We start from the raw sequence: 24,782 nt of genomic DNA on the forward strand, positions 1-24,782 counted from the left end.
TTAATCCAATAAACACACATTTATACACCTACATATGATCAAAAGGGTTCTTATGGCAGCCATCTTGGATTTTCACGCACTTATGCCAACACATATATATATTTTTTTCCATCATTTTCACTTCTAAATCACATAAAGGCTGGACTTTAGTGTTCAAATGTACACTTATAATGTCTTTGTGCAATATTTTTAGTTGGCAGTGTTCATTGTTACATTGAAGGATCTCCATCCTCCTCATCATCAGTGTTATCGATTCCCATGGGGCGCTCCTGACCCGTGTTACCACACACCTCTTCATCTGCCCCACACATACACATCTCAGAACAGTTGAGATGCTGAGACATGCATGAGCAGTGAGACATGCATTGGGTCTTCTTGCAGTTACATTTGATTAGATGTGTGATGGCAGCTGGGGCTGGAGGGTCCTTGGTTGTGATGGGCACCAGCTGATCTCCTTCTGCTCTCCATCCATGTTCTGTTGGTTGTGGAAGCTGGGGGTCCGGTACATCAGCCTGATGCCACACCATGGCCTGGAAATGTGCACGAGCAATGGCTTCATGTAAAGCTCCCCGTGTTGGTGGCAGCTTCTGTGCCTCTAGCTGTTTCTTGGTAAACAGTCTCCACCTCAGCTTGCCCACATCCACAACTGTAGTACGAGGCTCATACAGCTGGCATACAAATGCCTCAATGTCACTTTCTGTGTCAGCTCTCAGCTCCTCAGAGGCCCCAAGGTCATGAAACGCAGATACCACCTCAACAGAGCACCTATTGAGGGCTTGCCAACATGTGAGCTTTCCCTTGCCGGCAAACCGACCAGTCTGGTCTGCTCCCGTGAATGCATGGAATCCTGGTAGGGCTGCAGCCTTCCTGACACCAAGTTCATGTACTATTGGTTCCAGTGAGATTTGCCTCTTCTTGTTCCCCACACCCGTGATGAAGTATGTGTCTTTGCATAGTTCATGGTACCGGTGGAGTGCTAGGATGAATACATCAGTATCAGGTGACTGAATGTACAGCTGTGTTGCACCTCTTCGGACGGCATCTAGACTGTGAAGAAAGATCCTCGTATCAGCCTCCTCCTGGGAGCTACGGAGATGCTGTACATCCATGCAGTTGGAGAAGACATCCTGCCTTGAAGTGACGATGAAGACCTTGGTAGTCCCCTCAAAGTGACACAGAGCTTTCTTTGCCAGATAGACAGTTAGCTCATCTTTGGTGTTGGTGTGCGACAGGAACTGTTTTGCTGTCAGTTTCCCAATCGGGGTGCTGTCTTGAACGTGGTAAGCAGTGGGCGGCTTGCCACCTTGGCGCCTCTCCCGTGTGGCCTCTTTCAGTGAATTTGGCAGATCATATCGGTCAAACACGAGATGGACTTCATCATACCCGTTGGTCTTGCAGTCCAGTGTTGCATTGAAATGGCCAGCCCACTGGGCACATGTTTTGACCCATTGTGGCTTACCCATTACTTGCACTAATGCCATGCCGTCTATGACAGTCACCTTCTTGGGAGGGGGTGGAGTATGTTCAGGATTGTCGTCGTCTGGCTGCTGACCAGTGCCAGTTGACTTCTTGGGTAGATCTTCTAGGATGCCCATGAGCTTGCTTTTGTCTGTGCATGGTAGTAGTGTCCCAGCCATTGCAAAGAGGGTTCGTGGAAGCGCGGTGAATTCATATTGACCTATGGCATCCTTCAAGTTGATCTCTGGTCGTGAGCGGGCCACGATCAGCATGCGCGCAAACAGTGACCTGTCGTCTTTCAGCTCTACAACCTTGTCTGCCAGTTTGTGCTTCACAGCTTTCCTGGCACTCTTCCACATCTTCAGTTTGACCTTTCCCATTCTGGCCCAAAGGTTGATTTCATTTGTGTTGATGCGCTCTGCAACAAACGTGTTATACGCTTTCTGACCAATCTCATCTTGGTTGCAGACATCCTTCTGTACTTCAGCTGGCATCACCACCTTGGTGATGATAGTCGTCAGGTCTTCACCCTCATGCGTCATGGGATTCATGGACTCTCTGATCACATTCTTCAGTCGACGAATGCTGTCTTCCTGCCGAGCCCAGACTGTGGTTGATAGGTCGTGGTGCTCCTTGCGTGTAGCTGATTGTGAGCCAGCCATCTGACGGGCTTCTTCAGCAAGCCTACTCAGCTCTGGTGCTGTCAGAAAGAACCTTTCGCGGGCACTGGCATTCTGGGTAATGCCCACAATACCCCCTGTCACCTTCATGATCCTGTTGATGTGCTCCAGTGCATGGTCCACACCTACAGCACAGAAGGGGATTTCATTCTTATGGACACTGAAGTTCCCATCCATGAACTCTTGGTAGATCCCTGGATCTGTCATCTTCAGGGCCTTCATCTCTGCAAGGTACCGGGGAGTCAGCCTGGCATATTTCTGTTTGTCATGTGCAAAGACGTATATGCACATCTCATCCAGTGAAGACAGGTGAAGCTCAAATTGTCCATCACGGGTGGCACGGATGAATGTGTATATCAGCATTATCATCCGCATGTAGCGTCGCACAAACTTGAACAGTGGACTCTTGGCTTCTTTCCTCTCATCAAACTTTGCCATGGCCTCCAGGACTTCGTTTGACTCGAGGACAGCTAGCATGTTGTTCTGCGCGCTTGTCATCTCCTCTCGGTTGTGTAGATGACAGCTCTGGGCAACCTGTTGTGCTGACTGGGTACATGGGCCCCTCAGATGGGGATGCTCTTGGAAGAATTCGTCCACATAGAGGTCGAAGAGGGCTTGGACAGTGGTGATGTGGGCCTCCAAAGCCCTCTTCATGTGCTTGGCTTCCAGTATTTGTCTGGTCGTTGTTGGGCCATAGATATCAGCCTCAGACCAAGCCTCGTCAAGACCACTGTCCTCTATGGCATTCCCAGCAGCCCTCAGTGCAGCCATCACAGTGTGCATCTCCCCTAGTCGCAGTACCCACTTGCCTTTGCAGTCATCTCTGGTCATCTCCAGCTGTTTGGCTCGCTCATACAGGGCCATGTCTAAGGTGATCACTGTCTTCCTATCGGGACCCATGACCATGCAGTTGATTTGCTGTGTCTGTTTCAAGACTGTTATCAGTGTTTGCCATTCATGGGCTGGTGCTGCTACCAATGGCAGGGCGTTGACCTCTGTCAGAGGCTTCGAAGAGGAGAGCAGTGAGTTGTAGGCTGTCCAAGTTGGGATATCGTGATGCTTGATCCTACTGCCAGGTGGTTGTTTTGGATCGTGGACGAGTGACCCAACAGGGTCAGCATGCTGGGGTTCTGCAGCTTGCAGCTGGTCATCTGGTGGGATGATGTCGTCTTGTACGTCCTCAGCTTCAGCTGTTCGCATGATTGTGCGTGAAAGTAGCCACACTGTGTCTGTCGCAGAGTACGGCTTGGTGACATCTGGGTTTGACCGTGTCTTGAAGCTATACGTGGTACCTGTGGCAGATTGTTTGTTTGGTGCTTGGCAAGGAACAAAGTCTGGAGCAGTCAGAACCTTGAGTGAGCGGTGTCTGGCCTTTCGGTCATGTAGTGTCAGTGTTCTATGTTCATCTGTGGAGGGTGCATGTTCCCGTCGTTGGTAGAGTGCCCAGGCTGTAGCATGGAGTGTCCGCTTCCCATCAGGTGTGTCTTCATTGAAGTCACTGTTGTCCACTGCAAAGAAGACAAACGTCCCTATGCGCATGGTTCTTGGAAAGTATACACCCTGTTCTGTCGTAGACTCTATGACTGAGTTGGCCAGCTGTGTCTCCAACCGCAAGATCCGACTATAATCAACAGACAGACCGAACCCATGCAGGAAATCCAGAAGCTTCTTGTTTCTGGTGGACTGATGGACTACAATGGCAACGGCAAGCTGCTGTGGCCATTCTAAGCGATGGCGGAATGGTGCATCTGGCTCTTTGGGCTTGTACGTGACTTGGCGTTTTGACTTGTAGCCGTACATGATGTTCTGACTGATGGTTATAACATCTCGATGAATAGTGGCTGAGCGCATAGTCTCTGGCTCAATGCTCGTGGCTGGTCCTTCCAGTAGCCAGCGGAGGAAAGCATAGAGTACTTTGGGTACATGCTTTTCAGCATCATCAGTGTTCATTTCTCCTTCAAATTGCCATGGGTGCTTGTTCTGACAAGCAATGGCACTGCGGAGAACAGAGGCACTCTCAAACAGTTGTTTGATGTTTTTTTCATTTGTCTTCGTCATTGCATCTTCGACAGCTGCATCACGCACGGCAGTGGAGAATACACAGTCTGACTCGTTTCGACGTTTTGGTTTCATGAAGTGAACGTCATCAATGTGAGAGTTGATTTTCTCCTTCATGCCTTGGGTAGTAGGTGATGGGACATTGTGCACACCATTATTGTCAAGAATCCTGGAGTAAACCGACTTCAGGTTAGACATGTTGAGAATTTCACCAGCTTGGAGTAGAGAGCGAACAAGGCTGACAAACTCAATGTCTGCGGCTATTTTGATAACATTAGTTTCTTGCAGTATGTGTTCTTTGTCATCACTTGATGTCCCACTCTTGGGAGCACGTTGGACATTCTGCACCCAGCATGGGAGATGATACTTGACGTCGATCGCATGAGCATCATGTGCACTGATGGCAGCACTCAGCTGAACTTTCCACTTGTGGTTGCTGCCTTCTTCAACAGCTTTCTTCAGCTGTTTACCTGCGTTGAACGTGCATACAACATGTACACTTTCCTTAGTGACCTCTTGACAGAAGAAACAAAGGTCTCTGTTGAATGGAGTTGATGATGAACGTGTGAAGCGAAGAGTCTCGTCTTGCGTAGAACCTGAGGTACTTGCAGCGGCAGGTGCAGAAGAAGGACGTCCACACCTCTTATGAAGATGCTGGGTGTCGCCATGTTCGCAGGCTTTCTGGTGGCGAACTCTAGCACGCTCCAGGTGAGCAGTGTTGCATGTAGATCCATAACATGCCCGGTGCCACTTTGCTTTATTGTTCCTCAAGTCAGTGGCAGTGAAACAGCTTAATCGTTCGCTGATCTGTTTGAAGTCGGCATCACCATATCGTGCCCTCTCCTGGATGAACTGGAGAAACTTTGCATATGAGCCCAGTGCTGGCTCAGTCACTAGTGCACCTTGGGGATCCTGGCACTGAATGCAAAGTGTGAAATCAGTTTCTTTCTTGGTTTTCTTGCTTTTTGGCTCCATCATAGCTCAGGGTCACGAATATGGAACATACAAATAACAAATAACAATTAAGATAGATGTGCATTAAGTTAGATTTTGGACACTGGTTCGGCTGTGCCATAAAAACCTATTTTTATCCCTTGTAGGTTATTAAAGAAGGTTTCATTCAATTCTCTATCCCCAAAAATGTACAACTGGACACCAGAATCGAAACTCTAGGTCATTTAGAAGCCAAGATAATGGAATTTTACGTTTTCGACATCCGCCATTTTGAAAATCCAAAATGGCCGCCATAAAGAACTTGAAACAATTGGAGACATATTTTTTCTAGAACTTATATCATCCCTAAAGACAGCCCAACCAGTGTCCAAAAATTAACAAGCAATTTCACCGGGCATTTCAATCTGCTACATTGGCCCCCCCACTAAAAGGGGTTGAATACTTATTGACTCGAGCCATTTGAGGTTTTCATTTCTCTTTTTTTCTTTTTTTTTTCTAAAAAAAAATAAAAATAAAAATCCACTGAAATTATGGGGTGTTATGTGTAAATCAGTGACAAAAAAAATCTCAATGTAATCCACATTAAATTCAGGCTGTAACACAACAAAATGTGAAAAAGTCAAGGGGTGTGAATAATTTCTGAAGGCACGGTAACTCTCTTAACAGCAAATATATCGCGGCATATTTCTTAACAGTAAATAACAATTATTTTTTTAAAATCTTGGAGTGATCAAAGCAGCAGTCTGTTGCCTGTTACACCGCCCAGGTTGAAGTTTTGGTCCGATTTAAAATTTCAATTTCCCCGAAGGTTTTGATTGACTTGAAGCAACTTTTGGCGAATTGTTTTTCCTCTAGAAGGAATGTTTCTGTGTTCAGGGTCGGACAGACAGGCAGACAGAGACGACATTAGCCTATTTTATATTCGGTATATATAGATTGTGCTAACATTTTAAATTTCAAGCATTATTAAAAAGATCAGTGGTGTGACTGAGAAATTAACGTCGTTAACTCACCAGCACAGAAGATGCCCGGAACATCACTGCGAATAATTACTGCACGAACTGATTTGTCATGCTTCACCGACTCCATTGCTTCATAAATCTGCAGCACATGCAGGATCACGACAGTCTTTCAAACACACATCAGCCTCCCTCGGGTTTAATCCATATACATGGCGATTGTTAAACAGACATTTCTACAGCAATAACCATCTCCAGACAGCCACCAACAGACCAATCAATGGCTTTCCTATGATTGTTATCCTTGATTGGTATGATTGGTACCCAATAGTTGTGTGGATAGATTTGCCCAAACAGATCAGTACCCAGAAACTCACCGATTCGTTGTGGTCGAGTCTATGCATCGAACATTAATGAGTCAAACAACCAGGCTGAGGCCCAATGACAAGTCTAACATGACGAAGAACATACATTCAAGCTGTTTGGGGAGGATATATGATGATTGCTATTTTTCTAGTTATTACTTGGCAAAAACATTTTTTTGACAAGTATGTTGATCACTCCGGTTTGTGTGTTTGTCTGTCCACTAACTTATACTGTACTTGCCTACAGGTCACAATTTTAAACCGATCTTCACGAAACTTCACCAAATGGTGGAGTTGGCGGTCCGACAGAATGCTATTTATTTTTGAGGTCAAAAGGTCAAAATTGGCCAAAGGTCAACCCCTTTTTTCGAATGCCTAAAATCCTCAATTTTCATCCGATTGACTTTAAATTTGAATAGGATTTTCATATCAGCAAACTGAATTCAACCACCATCTATTTTTGAGGTCAGCATAGGCCAAAAGGTCAAAATAGGCCAAAGGTAAACCATTTTTTTCTAATTGCTAAAATCCTCAATTTGCATCTGATTAACTTTAAATTTGAACACGATTTGCATGTCAGGTCACTGAATCAACCACCGATTATTTTTTAGGCTAAAAGTATGCTCTACTGAGTGCCATTCCACTTTGTTCTCTTTTGCCAAGTGTCGCTCTAAGAGTGATTTTTCATTTTTCCATTAATCTATTAACCACATGATAGGTAGCATCTCATCACAAGAAGTTGTATACAACAACAACAACAACAACATGCATTTTAAGGCCATTTTTCCTGCTAGAGCGGGGGTTACCCTTGCGGTCCCCATGACAATCTTCTCCATTTTGCCCTATTTTCTGCATCTATCCTTGTTAACCCCCTTGCCCGCATTTCTTCTTCCACCGTCTTTAGCCAAGTCTTTCTCGGTCTTCCCCGTCCTCTACTTCCTTCGACATTCATTTCCATCACTCTTCTCAACCAGTCACTTTCATCCTTCCTCAACACATGACCAAACCATCTCAACCTGTTCCTCTTCACAGCATCAATCACAGGCTCTATTCCCATAATTTTTCGCAATTCATCATTTGTCTTCCTCTCTCTCAACGATACTCCACACATCCACCGAACCATTCGCATTTCCACCCTTTCCAGCCTTCGTTGCTGCTCTACATTCATGACCCATGTCTCGCTCCCATAAATCATAACACTTCTCACACATGCAGCATACACCTTTCCCTTCAGCTTCAACGACACTCCCCTCCTCATCAGCACGCCACTCAATTCCCGAAACTTCTTCCATGCACATCTCACTCGAGCAACCGTTGCCGAGTCTGATCCACCTTCTCCATTCAGCATGTCTCCGAGGTAGCAAAATGTTTTCACACCTTCCAGCTTCACGCCGTCTCCAAGATCCAACTTAACATTTCCTCCATCTGCAGCTCCCTCTGTGTACACCTTACATTTGAATGTAGCTGCCACACTGGTTAATCACCCTCTCAGACCGCTACATTTTTGATGAACCCACTCAGCGCACATTGTACATTGAATGGAGTTCACTCCGACACCCTTCCTGCACACAGCACATGGCCACTTCCCAGTTCTTTCCACCTCACCACATGCTTTACCACTTGCCATCACCTTCGTCTTTCCTATATTCACCTTCAGACCTTTTGTCTCCATACATTCCTTCCACTTGTTCATCTTTTCCTTCAGTCCATACATACTTTCCGCAATCAACACCAGATCATCTGCATACAACAACTCCCAAGGTAAACCCTCCTTTACGTTCTGAGCCAGCACCTCCATCACAGCTACAAATAGTAGTGGACTTAGTACCGACCCCTGATGCACTCCCACCTTCACCTCAAACTCACCACTGTTCCCGTCCTTTGTCCATACAGCTGTGCATGCTCTTTTGTACATTGCCATCACTACTCTGATCAACCATTCCTCCACTTCTAACTTCCTCAATGGCCATGTCAATACTTTGCATGGATCCCAATCGAATGCTTTCTCCAGATCAACAAACACAAGAAACAACTTCTTCTTCTCCATGTACTTCTCCTGCAACTGCCTCACAATAAAGAGCGCGTCTGTCGTTCCTCTTCTTGGCATAAATCCAAACTGCATTTCGTCGATCTTCACCTTCTTCCTTATCCTCCTCTCCAACACCCTTTCCAATACCTTCATTCCATGCTCCAATAACTTTATCGCTCGGTATGAGCCACACTCCAGAGGGTCACCTTTCCCCTTGTATAGAGGGACGAGGGTACTCAGTTCCCAATCCATTGGAATGCGGCCTTCTTTCACCACCAGATTACAGATCTCTCTCATTCTCTTCACACCCCAACTTCCTGCTGCCTTCAACATATCTCCCACAACTCCCGTCGGCCCTCCCGCTTTCCTACTCTTCATTGCTTTTATTGCTTCCTCAACTTCCTTCTCAGTTATCTTCTCTGCCGGTCCTAAAACTGGGTTACTCTCTATGTTGCCACCCCATTCATTCTCTGTATTCAACAGCATTTCCATATATCTCTTCCATCCTCCTTTAATTCCATCTAGGTCCACAACGATTTGTCCCACTTCATCCTTCAAGCAACTCACCCCCATCACATCATACCTCTCTTTCGCTATCTGCTTTGAAATCCTGAATACCGCTCTCTGACCCTCTTCTGAATCCAAGCATTCTCCGAACATTTTCCTCCATGCTTCCTGCGCCTTTGCTACCTCTTTCTTTGCAGCCTTCTTGGGTGCCTTATAACTTTCATGCTCTGCTTATTCTGCTCCCGTACCCTTCGCCTTCTGCCACTCCTTGAACTTCTTCCTCTTCTCGTCAATCCTCTTTCCAACTTCATCATCCCACCACCATGTTTCCGAGTGCCTCGGTGGTCCTTTTGTCCATCCACATACCTCACCAACGGCTCCCAACAGACTAGCTTTCATTGACATCCAACCACGTTCAAGCTCAACCGCATCATCCTCTACCCTACTCAGCCTCTCTTTTAATTCCTCCCTTACTGTCACCTCTTTCAACCTCCACACCTTCATTCTCGGTTGGTACTTCACCCGCCAAGCTCTCCTCGCACCTTTCACCCTTATGTCGCAGACAACCAAGTGGTGCTGTGAAACAGCCTCCTCCCCCGGGATCACCTTTGTGTCCCGGAGGTGCCCCCTATCTCGCCTGCGCACCATCAGGTAGTCAACGGTTGTCGTCGACCCACCTGACGTGTATGTAACAAGCTTATTATCCCCTTTCTGGAACTGAGTATTACAAATCAACAAATCAGCTCCATCAGCAAACTCCAAAATCCTTTCACCTTATCCATTTCTCACACCACATCCATAACCCCCATGAACTCCCTCAAAACCATCCATACTCCTTCCCACATGTCCATTTAGGTCTCCTCCTTCCACAACAACTTCCTCGTCTTTCACGTTTTCCATCAGCTTCTCTATCGCACACCAGAACTTGTCCTCTTAATCGCTCCGACCAACCTGTGGAGCGGAGATGACGTTCACCAAGAGCTTTCCAATCATCATTTTCACCATCATCAACCTATCACTCACTCTAGTCACACTCACCACACTGTCTGAGTTGTTGTTGTATCACAAGAAGTTGTATCACCAATAAAAAGTTAATTGTAGTTGAAGAAAGTCACAGAATCACTGAGATCTTAAAAACTTGCACACACAAGAATCACACACATTTCCTCGCTGTACGTTTGCAGATGACAATTGCGAGGAGTAAGGAAATGCAATGAGAGTCAAGAAGACAAAAGCTATGAGGGCTATACACACACGACCACAACTGGCTTGGTGTTTATGATTCATTCATGCAAAATCATGGTAACATGCAAGTATTGCTTCAAGTTACAATATGAACTTACCTTTCATGGCAATATTAAAATTCTGAGCCCCTTTGTCGATTCAGTTTCTGTATTTTCTATCTTCTTAAATACATATTTTGTTGTGCTGCCATTTTTCTTTGTCTGATTCACAAAGGCTTACCAAAATTCATGTTGATTTTTTTTGCCTCGTGATTAAATGATCACATGCTTTTCACCTTCCTTTCACTTTACTGTGAGTACACAAATCTCTGAAAATGAAGCAGTAGCAGAACTGGGGAGTTCATAGAACATGTTACCCCACGCAGTGTTAATGTATATGCATTTATATAGTACTGTACTTCAATTGAAATAAAATCATGATTTTAAAGATCTTTTTTTTAATTCAGGAGGTTTAGAATTATTGAAGCAGTCTTATAGACCACCTTATTTAACATGTCCAAGTATAGTACTGTAAAACTGGAGGTTTTTGGAAGTGATGGCAAGGCGATTTGTGTTCTACACTGATCAAGTATGTAATTTGATTTGAATAAAATAAAGATTGTAAAGGTAGTATAAAAAATATTAATTCCGGAATTTACCGCCATTTTTGCAGTGTCTATTACACCACCCTATCTTACACATTACCTTACTCCTTCATGTCTGTTGTTTGTGTCCTGTATGACATCCTTAAAACAGTAAGTTTCCTGTTTGGAATGATTTTTCAATTTTGTTTGACTGCCAAGCAAACAGACGGAGTAAAATTATTATCTCACTCATCTCTGCGCATGTGCGGTCAGGACGCATTCAGAGCCAAAGTACTGATAAATGGCAAACTTGTCTTCCCATTCATGTTCCGATTTGTGTTGAAAATATAACATTCGATTGAAATTCAGTTTTTGCTCGACTGATGTTTGTGGATGGTTGGACGGACATACCCAATTGCTTAACCGCGCTTTTTGCTTCACGTGTGCGGGGTAACTACAATGGCACGCGGTAGAGCACATACCTCCTCCAGGCTGAAAAGTTTACATTTTGTACCCCACTGATAGGCCGGGACTGCATCCGGACCTTAACCAAAATCTAATCAGTTTGTTCTTGTCACTTACCCAACTCATCCACCAAGTTTTGTATTATGCTGAGTATATATCGCTTTTAGCTCTCAATGGTGTAGCTGCATAAAGCTAAAAAAAGGTAAGCCCTTGGCTGTTTCAATCCCTATCTGGGTTCCTCCACAGCTGCAGACATTCACTGGAAGCACATACATGAGAATCCTGATGCTACGCACTCCCTCAACCACCAGAACAGTTTCATTGCTTATTAACGAATCATCAGCGATAGCATAGACAGAAACACGCACCACCTCGGCTCACAAGCATGTACCATATGCATTGTCAATAGCAGTCAACATATAAATAACAAGACCCAATCACGGCTCTCAAAATAATATGCAATATTTTGGGAATCATTATTTATAAATAACTAATGGTTCCCAAAATCATATACAATCTTCACACAAACATTCTTCTCCCATAAAAAATCTAAATATCTATAAAGCTCAGTTGACTTTTTGCTCCACCAAATAACAGCGAAACGGAGTTGAGTAAAAGGGTGAAAATTCTACAGATGTTGTGATAAATAACTACCTCTGTCGGTTTGAATGTTTGAAAGAGAATAGACGTCTGGATCAATTTTTGAATTAAATTTAAATCCCGAATTATATACTGTATATATAAACGCGAGTTGTCTGTGTGTCCACGTTTTATTCAGAGATGGCTGAACGGATCTTCATCAAACTTTCAGAGGTTCATCAGTGAGTGCCTGGGAGTGTTCGAGGCCAAAAAAAAAAAAAAAAGTTCGTTTTTTTGGAGTTAAAAAATAAAAAAATAAAAATAAAAATCGCTCGATAGTGCCGAAGCCTTTTTAAATTAATGACAGTTATACACAAGTACACATTCGCATAAATAAATACAAAACAATTTATTACCAGACATTTGAATAGAAATAAATCAAATAATTCCGGAAGTGTACGAATTTGGTAGTATAGCTTCTTCTTCTTCCTGATCGGCATCACACTTAACCCAGAAACGTGAGCCACATTCACTCAGAAACGTGAGCCACTCCCCTTCCCCCTTCTCCTAAATCTATAAAAATTTAGTAAATAGGATTTTGACAGATTGTGAAAAGACAATGAAAAAAAAGAATGCAGGTGCATCTCATGCCGTTTGACTATGCTAGAGCTTCCTTGTATAATATTCTGACCATTGCGCAAAGTCTAGCAGTGATCTCGACTTCTCGTAACAAATATCCACAACCTTCCCTCCCTCCCATTTAACCCGGTTTCCCCCTCTCCATACTCACAGCGAACACCATGCTCCTGCTGAAGGCATTCTTCGCTTTTGGCCTGTTCAAGCCAAACACCACAATACCTACAAAAACAACAAGAGGGATAATTACTTTGCAATACCTGTCCCCTACCGGTCCCAATGAATGTTCTTCTTCCAAGTAAAAGGGCACAACTCGGTGAAAAATTTGCGAAATGTCCTGAAACTCAAACTTTTTCTGTAACTTGTCAGAATAAAGCTATGTACCAAGTTTAGGTTCAATATGTCAAAGGGTATGGGGAAAAAGTGCAGAAAACCACAGGTGGGATTGACAGACGGACTGACAACGACAGAAGGGGAGAAAACATACTCCCCTCCAGGTAGGGAACTAATAAACATCGTAATGACAATGATGAGGCAATGCAATACACAGCTGTGTGGTAAAGACATGCTTCTCAGGTATTCAGCAACAGTTGTGCTTGAGATGATGGCGAAAGGAGAATGAGGAAGTGGATCATGGAGTCGGATCGAGAGGTTGGTTATGAAATTGGGGTGTTGTGGGATTTCGTCCAATTGTTTTTACTCGCTCAGAGATGCTAGCGCTGGGAAGTTTAATCATCCATTACAGGTTACCAATTGTTTAATAAATTAATAAACACCTTCTCTATTTTTTTGTCTACGACTCATGGGATTGGCTGTACATATATTACAAGCATTGCACATTCACCTCTGACCTGTCCAGCCTGGGTTTGAAGCCGGACCATGACAAACTCTCACCCTGATGTCTTACAGGCAGGGTGATTCATCAATGGGTGTGCCATCCCTCGGATAGATGTTAAACTTGGCATCCCATTTGCCAGCAGTACTTGGTAGACGATAAAGATCCCACAGTGTCCTTGGCGAAGAGAAAGTGAGGCATCGCCCACATTTTGAACAAATCCCAAATTCCTACCATGCCTGATTACTGGACAGGCAACGGATGACGCCAAGCATACACAACCCGTGCCAATAAACTGCTTCAGCAATACCAACGCTCTGTAAAGAGTATACATGCAGGACAAAGGTATGAAAAGACGTGTACTTCTACAATACTCGTTTACAGTTTTATCCCATTAAATGGTAAGTGTTCCTACAGTTAAGCGGTCAAGTCGCATATAAAGTGATGAAAAGTTTTTCACCCCTCAGCCCAAATTGGGCGAAGGGGTATTGTCGTCACGGGCGTCGTCCGGGCGGGCGTCCGTCAACTTTTGGTTTCCGTCAATTTCGAGCAGAACGGCTTGTCCGATTAAATCCATTTTTGCAGTGTGTGTTGGGGTTGAGTCGAGGAAGGTTCCTTTCGAAAATGGGCGCGCTGCGATTTTCAATATGGCCGCCACGGCAGCCATCTTGAAATTGGTTTCCGTCAATTTCGAGCAGAATGGCTTGTCCGATTAAATCCATGTTTGCAGTGTGTGTTGGGGTTGAGGAGAGGAAGGTGCCTTTCGAAAATGGGCGCGTTGCGATTTTCAATATGGCCGCCACGGCAGCCATCTTGAAATTGGTTTCCATCAATTTCGAGGAGAATATCTTGTCCGATTAAATCCATTTTTGCAGTATGTGTTGGGGTTGAGTCAAGGAAGGTTCCTTTCGAAAATGGGCGCGTTGCGATTTTCAATATGGCCGCCACGGCAGCCATCTTGAAATTGGTTTCCGTCAATTTTTAGCAGAACCGCTTGTCCGATTAAATCCATTTTTGTAGTGTGTGTTGGGGTTGAGTAGAGGAAGGTTCATGGGTGCACTGAGATTTTCAATATGGCCGCCACGGCAGCCATCGTGAAATTGGTTTCCATCAATTTCGAGGAGAATGTCTTGTCCGATTAAATCCATTTTTGCAGTATGTGTTGGGGTTGAGTCGAGGAAGGTTCCTTTCGAAAATGGGCACGCTGCGATTTTCAATATGGCCACCATGGCAACCATCTTGAAATTGGTTTCCACCATGCATGGGCTGAGGGGTTACGCCCGCTTTGCGGTGCTATTTATTTTACCTCATAATCACACATTCAAGGTTCTTGAAATTGCATTATCTCTGCCTGATTACATCACTGCCGTTAAATTTTACCTACTCGAATACCACACCGTGTAAGGAATACAAAGTACTCTAAATATTCAACACTTGCTCCTGGCTAAAAAATAAATTTTATCCTTATAAAGAACTAATTAAATTAGAGGGCTGCGACCAGAGATCACTAATGGTTCCCGGTATAGCCAACTCACAATATTAGTTATTACCTTCGCAAAAGCGGAAGGTTATGTTTTGATCGCTGTGTATTTATTTGTATGTCTGTGTGTGTGTGTGTGTGTATGTTATTCGCATAACTCAAAAAGTATTCAACCGAATTGCATGAAATTTGGTGGGATGATTGGTTATTATACGGGACACATTTGATTAGATTTTGGGAGCAATCGGGTCAAAGGTCAAGGTCAAGGTCACGAAAAGGTCAAAATCGTATTTTTACCATAGCGCGGTCAATTTTTATCCAAATGGCATGCAACTAATGCCAAAATGTTCAGAATTCAATGCCCGATCTTGTGATATACGACATGACCCAGTGAAGACATTACCCTTGTTAGCGGTTGGGGGTCAAAGGTCAGGGGGGTCACGACCTTGCAAAATGTGCGTTTTTTGTCATAACTCGGTCAATTCTTATCCGATTTGCATGAAATCAGCACCAAACTGTTCACTGTTCTGTTCCCTACACTCCCATGCCAAGTACAGAACAGTAGCTGCGGCGAAGGTATGCGCTCTACCGAGTGCCCGTTCTAGTTATACCTTGAAATTCTGCCTCATAATGAAAACAAACGTTTTTTGTTTTTTTCCCCCAAAAAGTGGGACACCACAGACACCAAGACTAAACACTTAATGTATCCCTCTGGTAACCATAATAATAATAATAATAAAAAATAATAATAATAATGGACAAATTAAATAATCAAAAAATGAAATAAATGAAAATGAAATAAATGAAAATTGAAAAATTCAAAAAAGAAATATTAAAATCATAAATAATGAAATCTTTGAAAATTAAATTGAAAAATTAAAGAATTGAAAAATTAAAAAAAATTGAAACATGGAGAAAATTAAGCAATTGGAAATGAAATAATGGAAAATCGAAAAAATTCTTCTTCAAAACACGGGCACCACAAACATAAAGACTAAACACTTAATGCCTCCCTCTGGTAACCATAATAATAATAATAATAATAATAATAATAATAATGAAATAATGGACAAATTAAATAATCAAAAATAGGAAAAAGAAATGAAAAAAAATTAAATAAATGAAAATTGAAAAATTAAAAAAGAAATATTAAAATAATAAAAAATTAAATATTTGAAAATTAAATTGAAAAATTAAAGAATTGAAAACCCACCTTTAGAGGCCATTTTTCCCCGCAAGCGGGGGTTGGCCTTTTTCGGGGACCGTGGTTGTTGTTGTTTTTTTGGTCCCCTTTTTGAAGCAATGTTTTACGGCCGGATGCCCTTCCTGCCGCCAACCCTTTTTGTCGCCTTTTTACGACAAACAGGGAATTACCAGTGAACTGGTACTCAATTAGCCGACCTCGGAAGGATGACAGGCTGAGTCAACCCCCCTGGCGTTAATACAGCGATCGACCGGGATTCGAACCCAGGATCCTAGGATCCTAAGCCGGCACCCTAGCCGCTAGCCCAACACCAGGCTCTAGCCCAACACCAGGCTCGTGTGTGTATTACGTGTGTGTGTGTGTATTACGTGTGTGTGTGTGTGTGTGTGTGTGTGTGTGTGTGTGTATTATGCCGTCATTTTACGTCAACACCAGGTCAACACCAACACACAATTGTGTGTGTATTACGTCAACACCAGGCAACACCGTCATTTTCAAAGAATTGAAAATTGAAAGAAAATTGAAACATGGAGAAAATTAAGCAATTGGAAATGAAATAATTGAAAATCGAAAAAAATATTCTTCAAAACATGGGCACCACGGATACCAAGACGAAACACTTAATGCCTCCCTCCGGGAACCATAATAACGTCTTGTTGGAATCCAATTCAATGTCAACACAAGGGCTTTTGCACAATTTATATGCTTCACCGTGCAGATCAAGTCAACACAGTGGTGGTACACACAACATACATGACGAAAAATTAAACGTTTGTTAAATGCATATATAAAGCTGGTTTATTGTTTTTGCTGTTCACCATTACATGTACGGCATTGTCTACCTATGTAGACATATGGTACTTAAGTTGCTTTCTTCAGGTTTTACCTACTCTCACAAGAAAAGGTACCGTAATGACCTGGGACAAGCATAATAAAAAATTATTTCAGAAAAGCATTTCAATAACAGATCAGAGGGTGTCACTTGTGCTACATGGCATCAATTAGGTTACATTCCAGCGATGGATTTGTAATGGTTACGTTCCAGCGATGGAACATACTCAGCTGTTGCTAAACAAACCGACACCGACAGATCTATTTGAGAGAACATTTACTGGCTTGTAGTCGGTGGCATCAGCCACTGGAGCCCAGAGAACATGGTGGAGAGACTTCATTTCAGTCTCCATTGTGTCTTCACAAACAAAAAGCAAAACTTCTCCTGGAAATTTACCATCGTGTTGAACAACTATCCAATCTCCTACATTACAATGTTTAACAAGAAAAAGAGCAATCAGAGATTGCAAACCCTCGCCAGGATGTATTTTCAGTGGTTTTTTAAAGGCTTTTGTGTTAAAACAAATATGGGGGCCGAACCACGTGACCGATGACATCATTTTTTTCCTAAACTAATTTATTCCTAGATTATGCTCAAGAAATTTAATCTTGATTGGATGAAGTTTTATACTTGTCGAATTATGATGTCATAATGGAGGCACCTATGACATCCTCATTAACATATTTTATTCCCCATGGAAAGTTCTTTACAATGAGCCATGTCTCAATTTTTTCTATCCCGCCCTTTCGGAGATATAGAGGTGCAACATTTTTCGGTTTTTCCAAGATGGCGGCCGAACCACGTGACTGATGACGTCATCTTTTTTTCCCCTCCACCAGTTTATGCCGACATGGCGCTCAAGAAAATGCATCTTGATTGGATGAAGTTTTGTACTTGTCGAATTATGACGTCATAATGGAGACACCTATGACATCCTCATTAACATATTTTATTCCCCATGGAGAGTTCTTTACAATGAGCCATGTCTCAATTTTTTCTATTCAGCGCTTTTGGAGATATAGAGGTGCAAATTTTTTCGGTTTTACCAAGATGGCGGCCAAACCACGTGACCTATAATAATAATAATAATAATTCATTTATTTTGTATAGTGCTTTTCCAGAAGCCCAAAGGTGCTTTGACAGAGTGGAAAACATAATGCATAACAATACATGAAAAGAACAATTGCAAAAAGACAAGAATCAATAGGGAAATATTTAAAGCAAAAGGAGGGAGAAGGAGAAGAGATAGTCAGGGGTTAAATGCTGTGGGTTGAATGTTGAATGCAGTGTTGAACAGGTGGGTCTTTAGTGATGTTTTGAATGTGGTGAGTGAGGAGGAGTCTCTGATGGTGTGAGGTAGTGAGTTCCAGAGGGTGGGAGCAGCGATGGAGAAGGCCCTGTCCCCCCAGGATCTGAATTTGGTCCGGATGGAGGGGGTCAGGAGGTTGGTACCAGCAGAGCGGAGGTTGCGGGTGGGAGTGTGTCTGGAGAGGAGGTCAGCCAGGTAGGATGGTGCCAGGTTATGGAGGGCTTTGTATGTCAAGAGGAGGATTTTGTACTGGATTCTCTGGGGGATGGGGAGCCAGTGAAGCTTGTAAAGGACGGGGGTGATGTGGTCACGGGTCCGGGAATGGGTGAGTAGACGGGCAGCGGAGTTCTGAATGTATTGGAGTTTATTGGTGATTTTTGAGGGTGAACCATAGAGGAGGCTATTGCAGTAGTCCAGACGGGAGGTGATGAAGGCGTGGATGAGGGTTTCTGCAGCCGTGGAGGAGGGATGAGCGGAGACGGGCAATGTTTTTCAGGTGAAAGAAGGCTGACTTTGTGATCTGTTTAGTGTATTTGTCGAAGGAAAGGGTTTGGTCAAAGATGACGCCAAGATTCCGGATGTGAGGGGAGGTAGATACTGGGATACCGTCGATGTTGAGGGCAAAGTTATGGGTTGATTTTGTGAGCGTTTTTGGGCCAATGATGATTATTTCAGATTTATCACAGTTAAGCTTGAGGAAGTTGATTTGAAGCCAGGATTTTATTTCAGTGATGCAGTTTGTCAGGATAGAGTGGGTGTCGGTGGAGACGGACTTGGTGGAGATGAAAAGCTGGATGTCATCGGCGAAGCAGTGGAATTGGAGACCATGACGGCGGATTAAGTGACCGAGGGGGGACAGGTAAAGGATGAAGAGGAGGGGGCCAATAACTGAACCTTGGGGGACACCTTGGGGGAGGGGAGCAGTGGGGGATTTGCAGTTATTGATGGAGATGAACTGGCGTCTGTCAGAGAGGTATGATTTAATCCAAGAGAGGGCAGTGCCGGTAACGTTAAAGGTGGATTCAAGTCGGGTGAGGAGGATGGTGTGATCGATGGTGTCAAAGGCAGCGCTGAGGTCGAGGAGGACGAGAATGTTGAGGTTGCCAGCGTCAGAGGAGAGGAGAAGGTCGTTGGTGATTTTGAGGAGAGCAGTTTCAGTACTGTAGTTGGAGCGGAATCCGGATTGGAATGTTTCATACAGGTTATTGGCAGAGAGATGATGTTTGAGTTGAGTGGCTACAGCGCGTTCCAAAACCTTTGACAGAAAGGGTAGGTTGGAGATGGGTCTGAAGTTCTTTAGGGTGTCAGGGTTTAGACCAGGTTTTTTTAGAATGGGGGTAACAGCAGCAATTTTGAGGGAAGGTGGGACGATGCCTGTAGATAGGGAGGAGTTTATTGTTGCAATGATAAGTGGAGAGAGAGCAGGGAGGGAGGCCTTGACAAAGCTGGAGGGGATGGGGTCAAGAGTGCAGGTGGCAGTTTTCATTCCTATGAGGAGTTCAGAGAGGTCAGTAGGGGAGATTGGGGAGAACCGAGACAGGGGATGGCAGGACAAGGGGGGGCAGGTGGTTGGAGGGGGAGCGGGTGCGGCGGTGGTCAAGCTGTTGTAGATGTTGTCAATTTTGCGTTGGAAGAAAGAGAGGAAGGAGATGCAGTTGTCTACTGTGAATGACTGGGTGGTGGTGTTCAGGGGGCGGAGGAGTTTGTTTATTGTCGAGAAGAGTGCTTTTGGGTTTCCGGAGCCAGAGTGGATAATTTGAGAGTAGTAGGCGGAGCGGGCGCGGGAGAGGGCATCTTTGTAGTGTTGTAGGTGGTCCTTGTAGGCTTGGGAGTGAACTGTAAGACCTGTTTTATTGCGGAGTCTTTCAAGTTGGCGAGCACGAGTTTTCATCAGGCGGAGTTCAGGGGTAAACCAGGGAGCAGAATGGGTGAAAGCAACTGTTTTGGTTTTTATAGGCGCAAGTTCGTCAAGGCAGGAGAGAGTGTGGTTGTAGTAGTCAGTGAGGTCGGAAGGGGTGTGGAGGTCAATGAAGGGAGAAGTGGACATTTTTTCAGAGAGGGTGGATGAGAATGAGGTAGGTGAAAGAGCGTTTAGCTTACGGGAGTTGATAGTGCGATAATGCCTTGGTGTTGGGGCGGGGATGTTGATGGTCAGAGTGATGGCTAAGTGGTCAGAGAGGGTGAGGTCGGAGCCAGAGAGATGGTGCAAATTTAATCCAGTGGAGCAGACAAGGTCCAAAATGTGACCATGGATATGGGTAGGAAAGTCGACATGTTGAGTGAGGTTAAAGCAGGTGAGTAAATCAGTGAAGTCAGTGGTTATTGTGGAGTCAGTTGAGTCCATGTGGATATTGAAATCACCAAGGAGGAGGATTGAGGGGGAGAGGGAACATAGCTGGGTCAGAAAGTAGGAGAAGTCAGACAGGAATGATGGGTGTGGTTTGGGAGGGCGGTAGACGACAGCCATGACTGACTGCGTGCGACCAGAGAGTTTAAAAGCCAGGTGTTCAAATGATGGAGCAGATGAGATGGAGATGAGGTTGGTCTTGATGTCTTGACGGTGGATAACGGCAATTCCACCACCTCGGCCCTCCGAGCGTGGTTTATTGACGTAGGAATATCCATTGGGTGTGGTGAGGTTGAGTGTGTAGTAGTCCAGAGGTTGTTGCCAGGTTTCGGTGAGACAGAGAAAGTCCAGTTTGTTATCCAGGATGTATTCGTTCAGGATGAGGCATTTGTTGTTGAGGGACCGGGTGTTGAACAGGGTGAGCTTGATGTTGTTTTGAACAGCAGGGATGAATTCAGGTGATTTAGCCAGGGTTCGTAGGCAGGAGGTGCGACCGTGTGCGTTGCTGTGACCAGGTGCGCTGGGACGAAGATTGAGAGGGCGCTGAGCCGACCAGAGGACGGGGATGGAGTGACCCGATTGCAAATAAACAAACTTACGACCGGAGCCACGGTGAATGTACCTGGGTCGTCGGAGGAGTCCATTTGATTTGATGGCAGAGATGCATGATGGGGTGGAGCGGGTATTGAGCAGAAGGAGCCTTGCGGCGGAGTACCGCAGAGCCATGCCAGGCAGTAGCGGAGAGACGAGACGAGGCCAAGGTTGAGGAGGTGAAACAATGGTCCCAACCCACGAGAGCGGGCCCGAGGAAACGAAGGAGCCAGGTAGGTGAAGCCAGGAGCAGAGCCAGGACCAAGCAGAGGGCAGGCAGGAGCAAAGAGACGATCACGAGGCCAAGGTTGATCACGGCAAAGCGGCAAATGCAGCGGCAATCGACCGCCGCCGCTACAAATCTAGATCACGGCGGGAAACCGCCACCAAACCGCTGCGATGGTCACAACCCACGAGAGCGTGCCCGAGGAAACAGCGAGCAGGCGAAGGAGCGGGGCAGGCGAAGCAGGGAGCAGAGCCGGGGCTATGCAGAGGGCAGACTCAATGGCCAATCCGCACGACCACCAAAAAAGAAAGCAACTGACAGTGGCCCGGTTGAAGAAGCGGCGAGCATGTGACGCCTGCGTCCTCTTCATACCGGACCGGAAGCGGAATCATACCGGACCTATGACGTCATAATTATCATTAAAAAATTATACACATGGAGTTGCACCTATGGTGAAAATTTCCTGTCAATCGGACCAAGGGTTGCAGAGAAAATCATATTTATTTTGTGCGGACAAACAGACAGACAGACAGACAGACAAACAAACGGACTCAAATGCAATACCCTCTCCTCTGGCGAGGGTAATTATGTAGTGAAAGTTATAATTAGCCCCTCTGCCCGCAGTGGGAAACAGGGTTTTGCAATCACTTCTCTGTGCATGTCTGTCTGTGCGTGTTTGTCGGTGCGTCTCTATCTGCACGTGTCTGTGTGTATGTCAGAGTTGTGACCGTTTTACCATTTGAGCTTTTGTCATCAAATTTTTAACAAAGCTTTATTATGAGAATATGGAAAAGGTCATAGGAAAAGGTCATATGGAAAAGGTTTTTTCAAAGGTCATAGGTCATTAGGTCAGCATCACATAAAATCGTCAATTTTCATCCAATTGACCTGAAATTTTAAGAATTTGCATATTAGGTTACTGAATCGATTCACCAATCAAAAACTTTTAAAAATTTTTTTCAATCAAACGGCCAAAGGTCAAGGTTGCAAAAAAAATTGTTCATTTTAATTTTGTCTTTTTTTAGCTGTTTTTCTCATGTTTAGCATATGGAAGAAGAAGAAGACGTCTGATTACAAAGCAGATGCGGACGGGCTTTACATTTTCAAATGCTTTCTAGTCATGGCTCATTGTAAACTACTCTCCATGGGGAATAACATATGGGTAATGTTGATGTGAACCGGTGGGAATGTGATGGCAATGAATCCGAACCCATGGGAATGATAGCTGGTACTGAATCCAATTGATGGGGCTTACAGGATATCTTCTTGTCACTGTGTTGAGATATCTTCTTGTAAAGTTTACAAACACAAAACCACAAATGAGAAAACAACTTTTCAAGTGTGAGAGCATGTTGTATACAAGTTTTGAGTGCCTCCATTATGACATCATCATTTGACAAGTACAAAACTTCATCCAATCAAGATGAAATTTATTGATCGTCATCTCAGGATAAATTGGTGGAGAAAAAAAAAAAAAGAAGACAATCGGTCACGTGGTTCGGCCGCCATAATTGTTTTAACACAAAAGCCTTTAAAAAAAACACTAAAACACGTCCTGGCAAGGGTCCGCAATCTCTGATTGCTCTTTCTTGTTTATCTTGTTTTGTTTACTAGCAACGGTACCCTGCCCTATGGGTGGGGCTTCAGTTGGGAGGCCCAAATTAAAAGGCAAAATATCAAAATTGAAGGCTTTTTTTATTTTAAACGATTCATATCACACGCAAATCATCAAAAGCTAAACAGTACATGGCGCCCATTTTGAAAAAAGATTGAGTTCTGGAAAACGGAAGCGGCCGCAACACGTCTTTCTCAGTCGCATGTTTATGTGTGAAGAGTGCGCGCCGAATCTGCAACACGGAAGTAGCCGCAACACCTGTTTCTCAGTCGCTTTGCACACGCTGCCATGTTACTTCGGAGCCGCACGTTTATATAGGAAGAGTTCGTCAGGAGTCAATCTACTCTCTCCTGGTACGTAGAATAAACAGTATTTGTAGAATTTCAACAAAAGCCATATATCACTGTTCATATCGGTATATATTATTCCATCGTGTTTGGAAAAACTGGAAAACTTTGAAAAAAATATAGCCTATTTTACTCCCAGGGGTCCCAGGAATACCCACCCAAAATATCGTTGCGATCGGTTGAGCCGTTTTTGCGGTACCTTCGAACGGACGGACGGACATTTAGTGAATTATAGTAAGATTATTATTTAGTTATTTATTTTACAAAAACGGCAAATGGTGTTGTTCTTTACGAATGATTATCAGACATCTGCTCTTTGGAACTTTCTCAAGTTCCGAACCGATGGGAATGATAGCTGGTACTGAATCCAATTGATGGGGCTTTCAGGATGGCTCTCTGTCACTGTGTTGAGATATCTTCTTGGAAAGTTTAAAACCACAAAACCACAAATGAGAAAACAACTTCTTAAGTGTGAGAGCATGTTGTATACAAGTTTTGGGATTGCAATGAATAAAAAACAAAATAACTTTTCTTTTTTTAATCACATGGTCTAAGACTCGTAATGGAGCTCTCTCACACACACACACACACACACGCCAGGTGGCTCTGGTACGCACGGGCAGGTGGCTCAGGTGGCTCAGGTATGCACGCCGGGTGGCTCATATAGACACGCTGGATTGCTCCGGTACAAACACTGGATGTTTTTGGGATGCATGGTGGTTCGTTTATGCTGGGTGGTTTGCTGTTGCCTTCCCAACAGTCAGTCAGGGCAGGTGCATTTGATAACTTATCTTCTCTTTGCAAAGGACACCGTGGAATCTTTAATATCCACCAACGACCAGTGTGCTGATAAGCGAGCCCTCCAGATCAATGGCCCGGTTGCATAAACCATCCTTAAGAAAAGTTTTGAGTATTTACTTCTTAAGTATTTCCTTCACTTTCCCCTTAAGGACATCCTTCAGTTGAGGATGGTTGGACATACGAATATTCCTTAAGTCACCCCTGCCCCAAATATTATGGATGTCATTAAAGAGTGAAAATTATGAAAGTTTTTGTGTATCAGTCTCTGACGTTGCACTTCGATAATCATCCTCTTTGTGACTGATTACAGTGAAGATCCGCATTTGGAAAATCAAAGGTTAGTGTTTAAGGATGGTGGGAGGGGTAAGGTGGGGGCATGGTGTGGGGGGGGGGGGGGGTGGAGGGGGGTTGGGTGGGAGGGTACAGGGTGAGGGTGGGGGTAGAGGGTGGTAGGGTAGTGGGTGGGAGCATCTCCTTTAAGGAAGGATTTAGGGAAAAACCTTAGGATTTATGGAAAAACTTAAGGAAGGATTTAAGGAAATTTTTAAGGAAGGATTTAGGGAAAAACTCAAGGAAGGATTTGGAGGTAAAACTTAAGGAAGGATTTAAGGAAAAACTTAGGGAAGGGAAAAAAAACTACAGGAAATTTTTTTGAAGGATATTCATATATGCAACCATCCTCAACTTAAGGATGTCCT

The 24,782-nt window shown here is 44.2% G+C and overlaps 1 protein-coding gene across 3 annotated transcripts in view; it reads right to left on the bottom strand.

Moving 5' to 3' along the window:
- Positions 1 to 24,782, bottom strand: part of AUH (AU RNA binding methylglutaconyl-CoA hydratase) — a 75,591-nt gene that overhangs the window by 43,968 nt on the left and 6,841 nt on the right. For all 3 annotated transcript variants that reach the window (XM_068110867.2, XM_078771410.1, XM_068110875.2), the window contains exons 2-3: positions 12,652 to 12,719; positions 6,164 to 6,251 (exon numbers count right to left, since the gene is read on the bottom strand). In XM_068110867.2, the coding sequence (XP_067966968.1) occupies positions 6,164 to 6,251; positions 12,652 to 12,719 (156 nt within the window). The remainder of the gene's footprint in view (positions 1 to 6,163; positions 6,252 to 12,651; positions 12,720 to 24,782) is intronic.

Source organism: Myxine glutinosa, chromosome 1 (genome assembly GCF_964187855.1).
Source record: "Myxine glutinosa chromosome 1, kmMyxGlut1.1, whole genome shotgun sequence".
NCBI classification, from domain to species: domain Eukaryota; kingdom Metazoa; phylum Chordata; class Myxini; order Myxiniformes; family Myxinidae; genus Myxine; species Myxine glutinosa.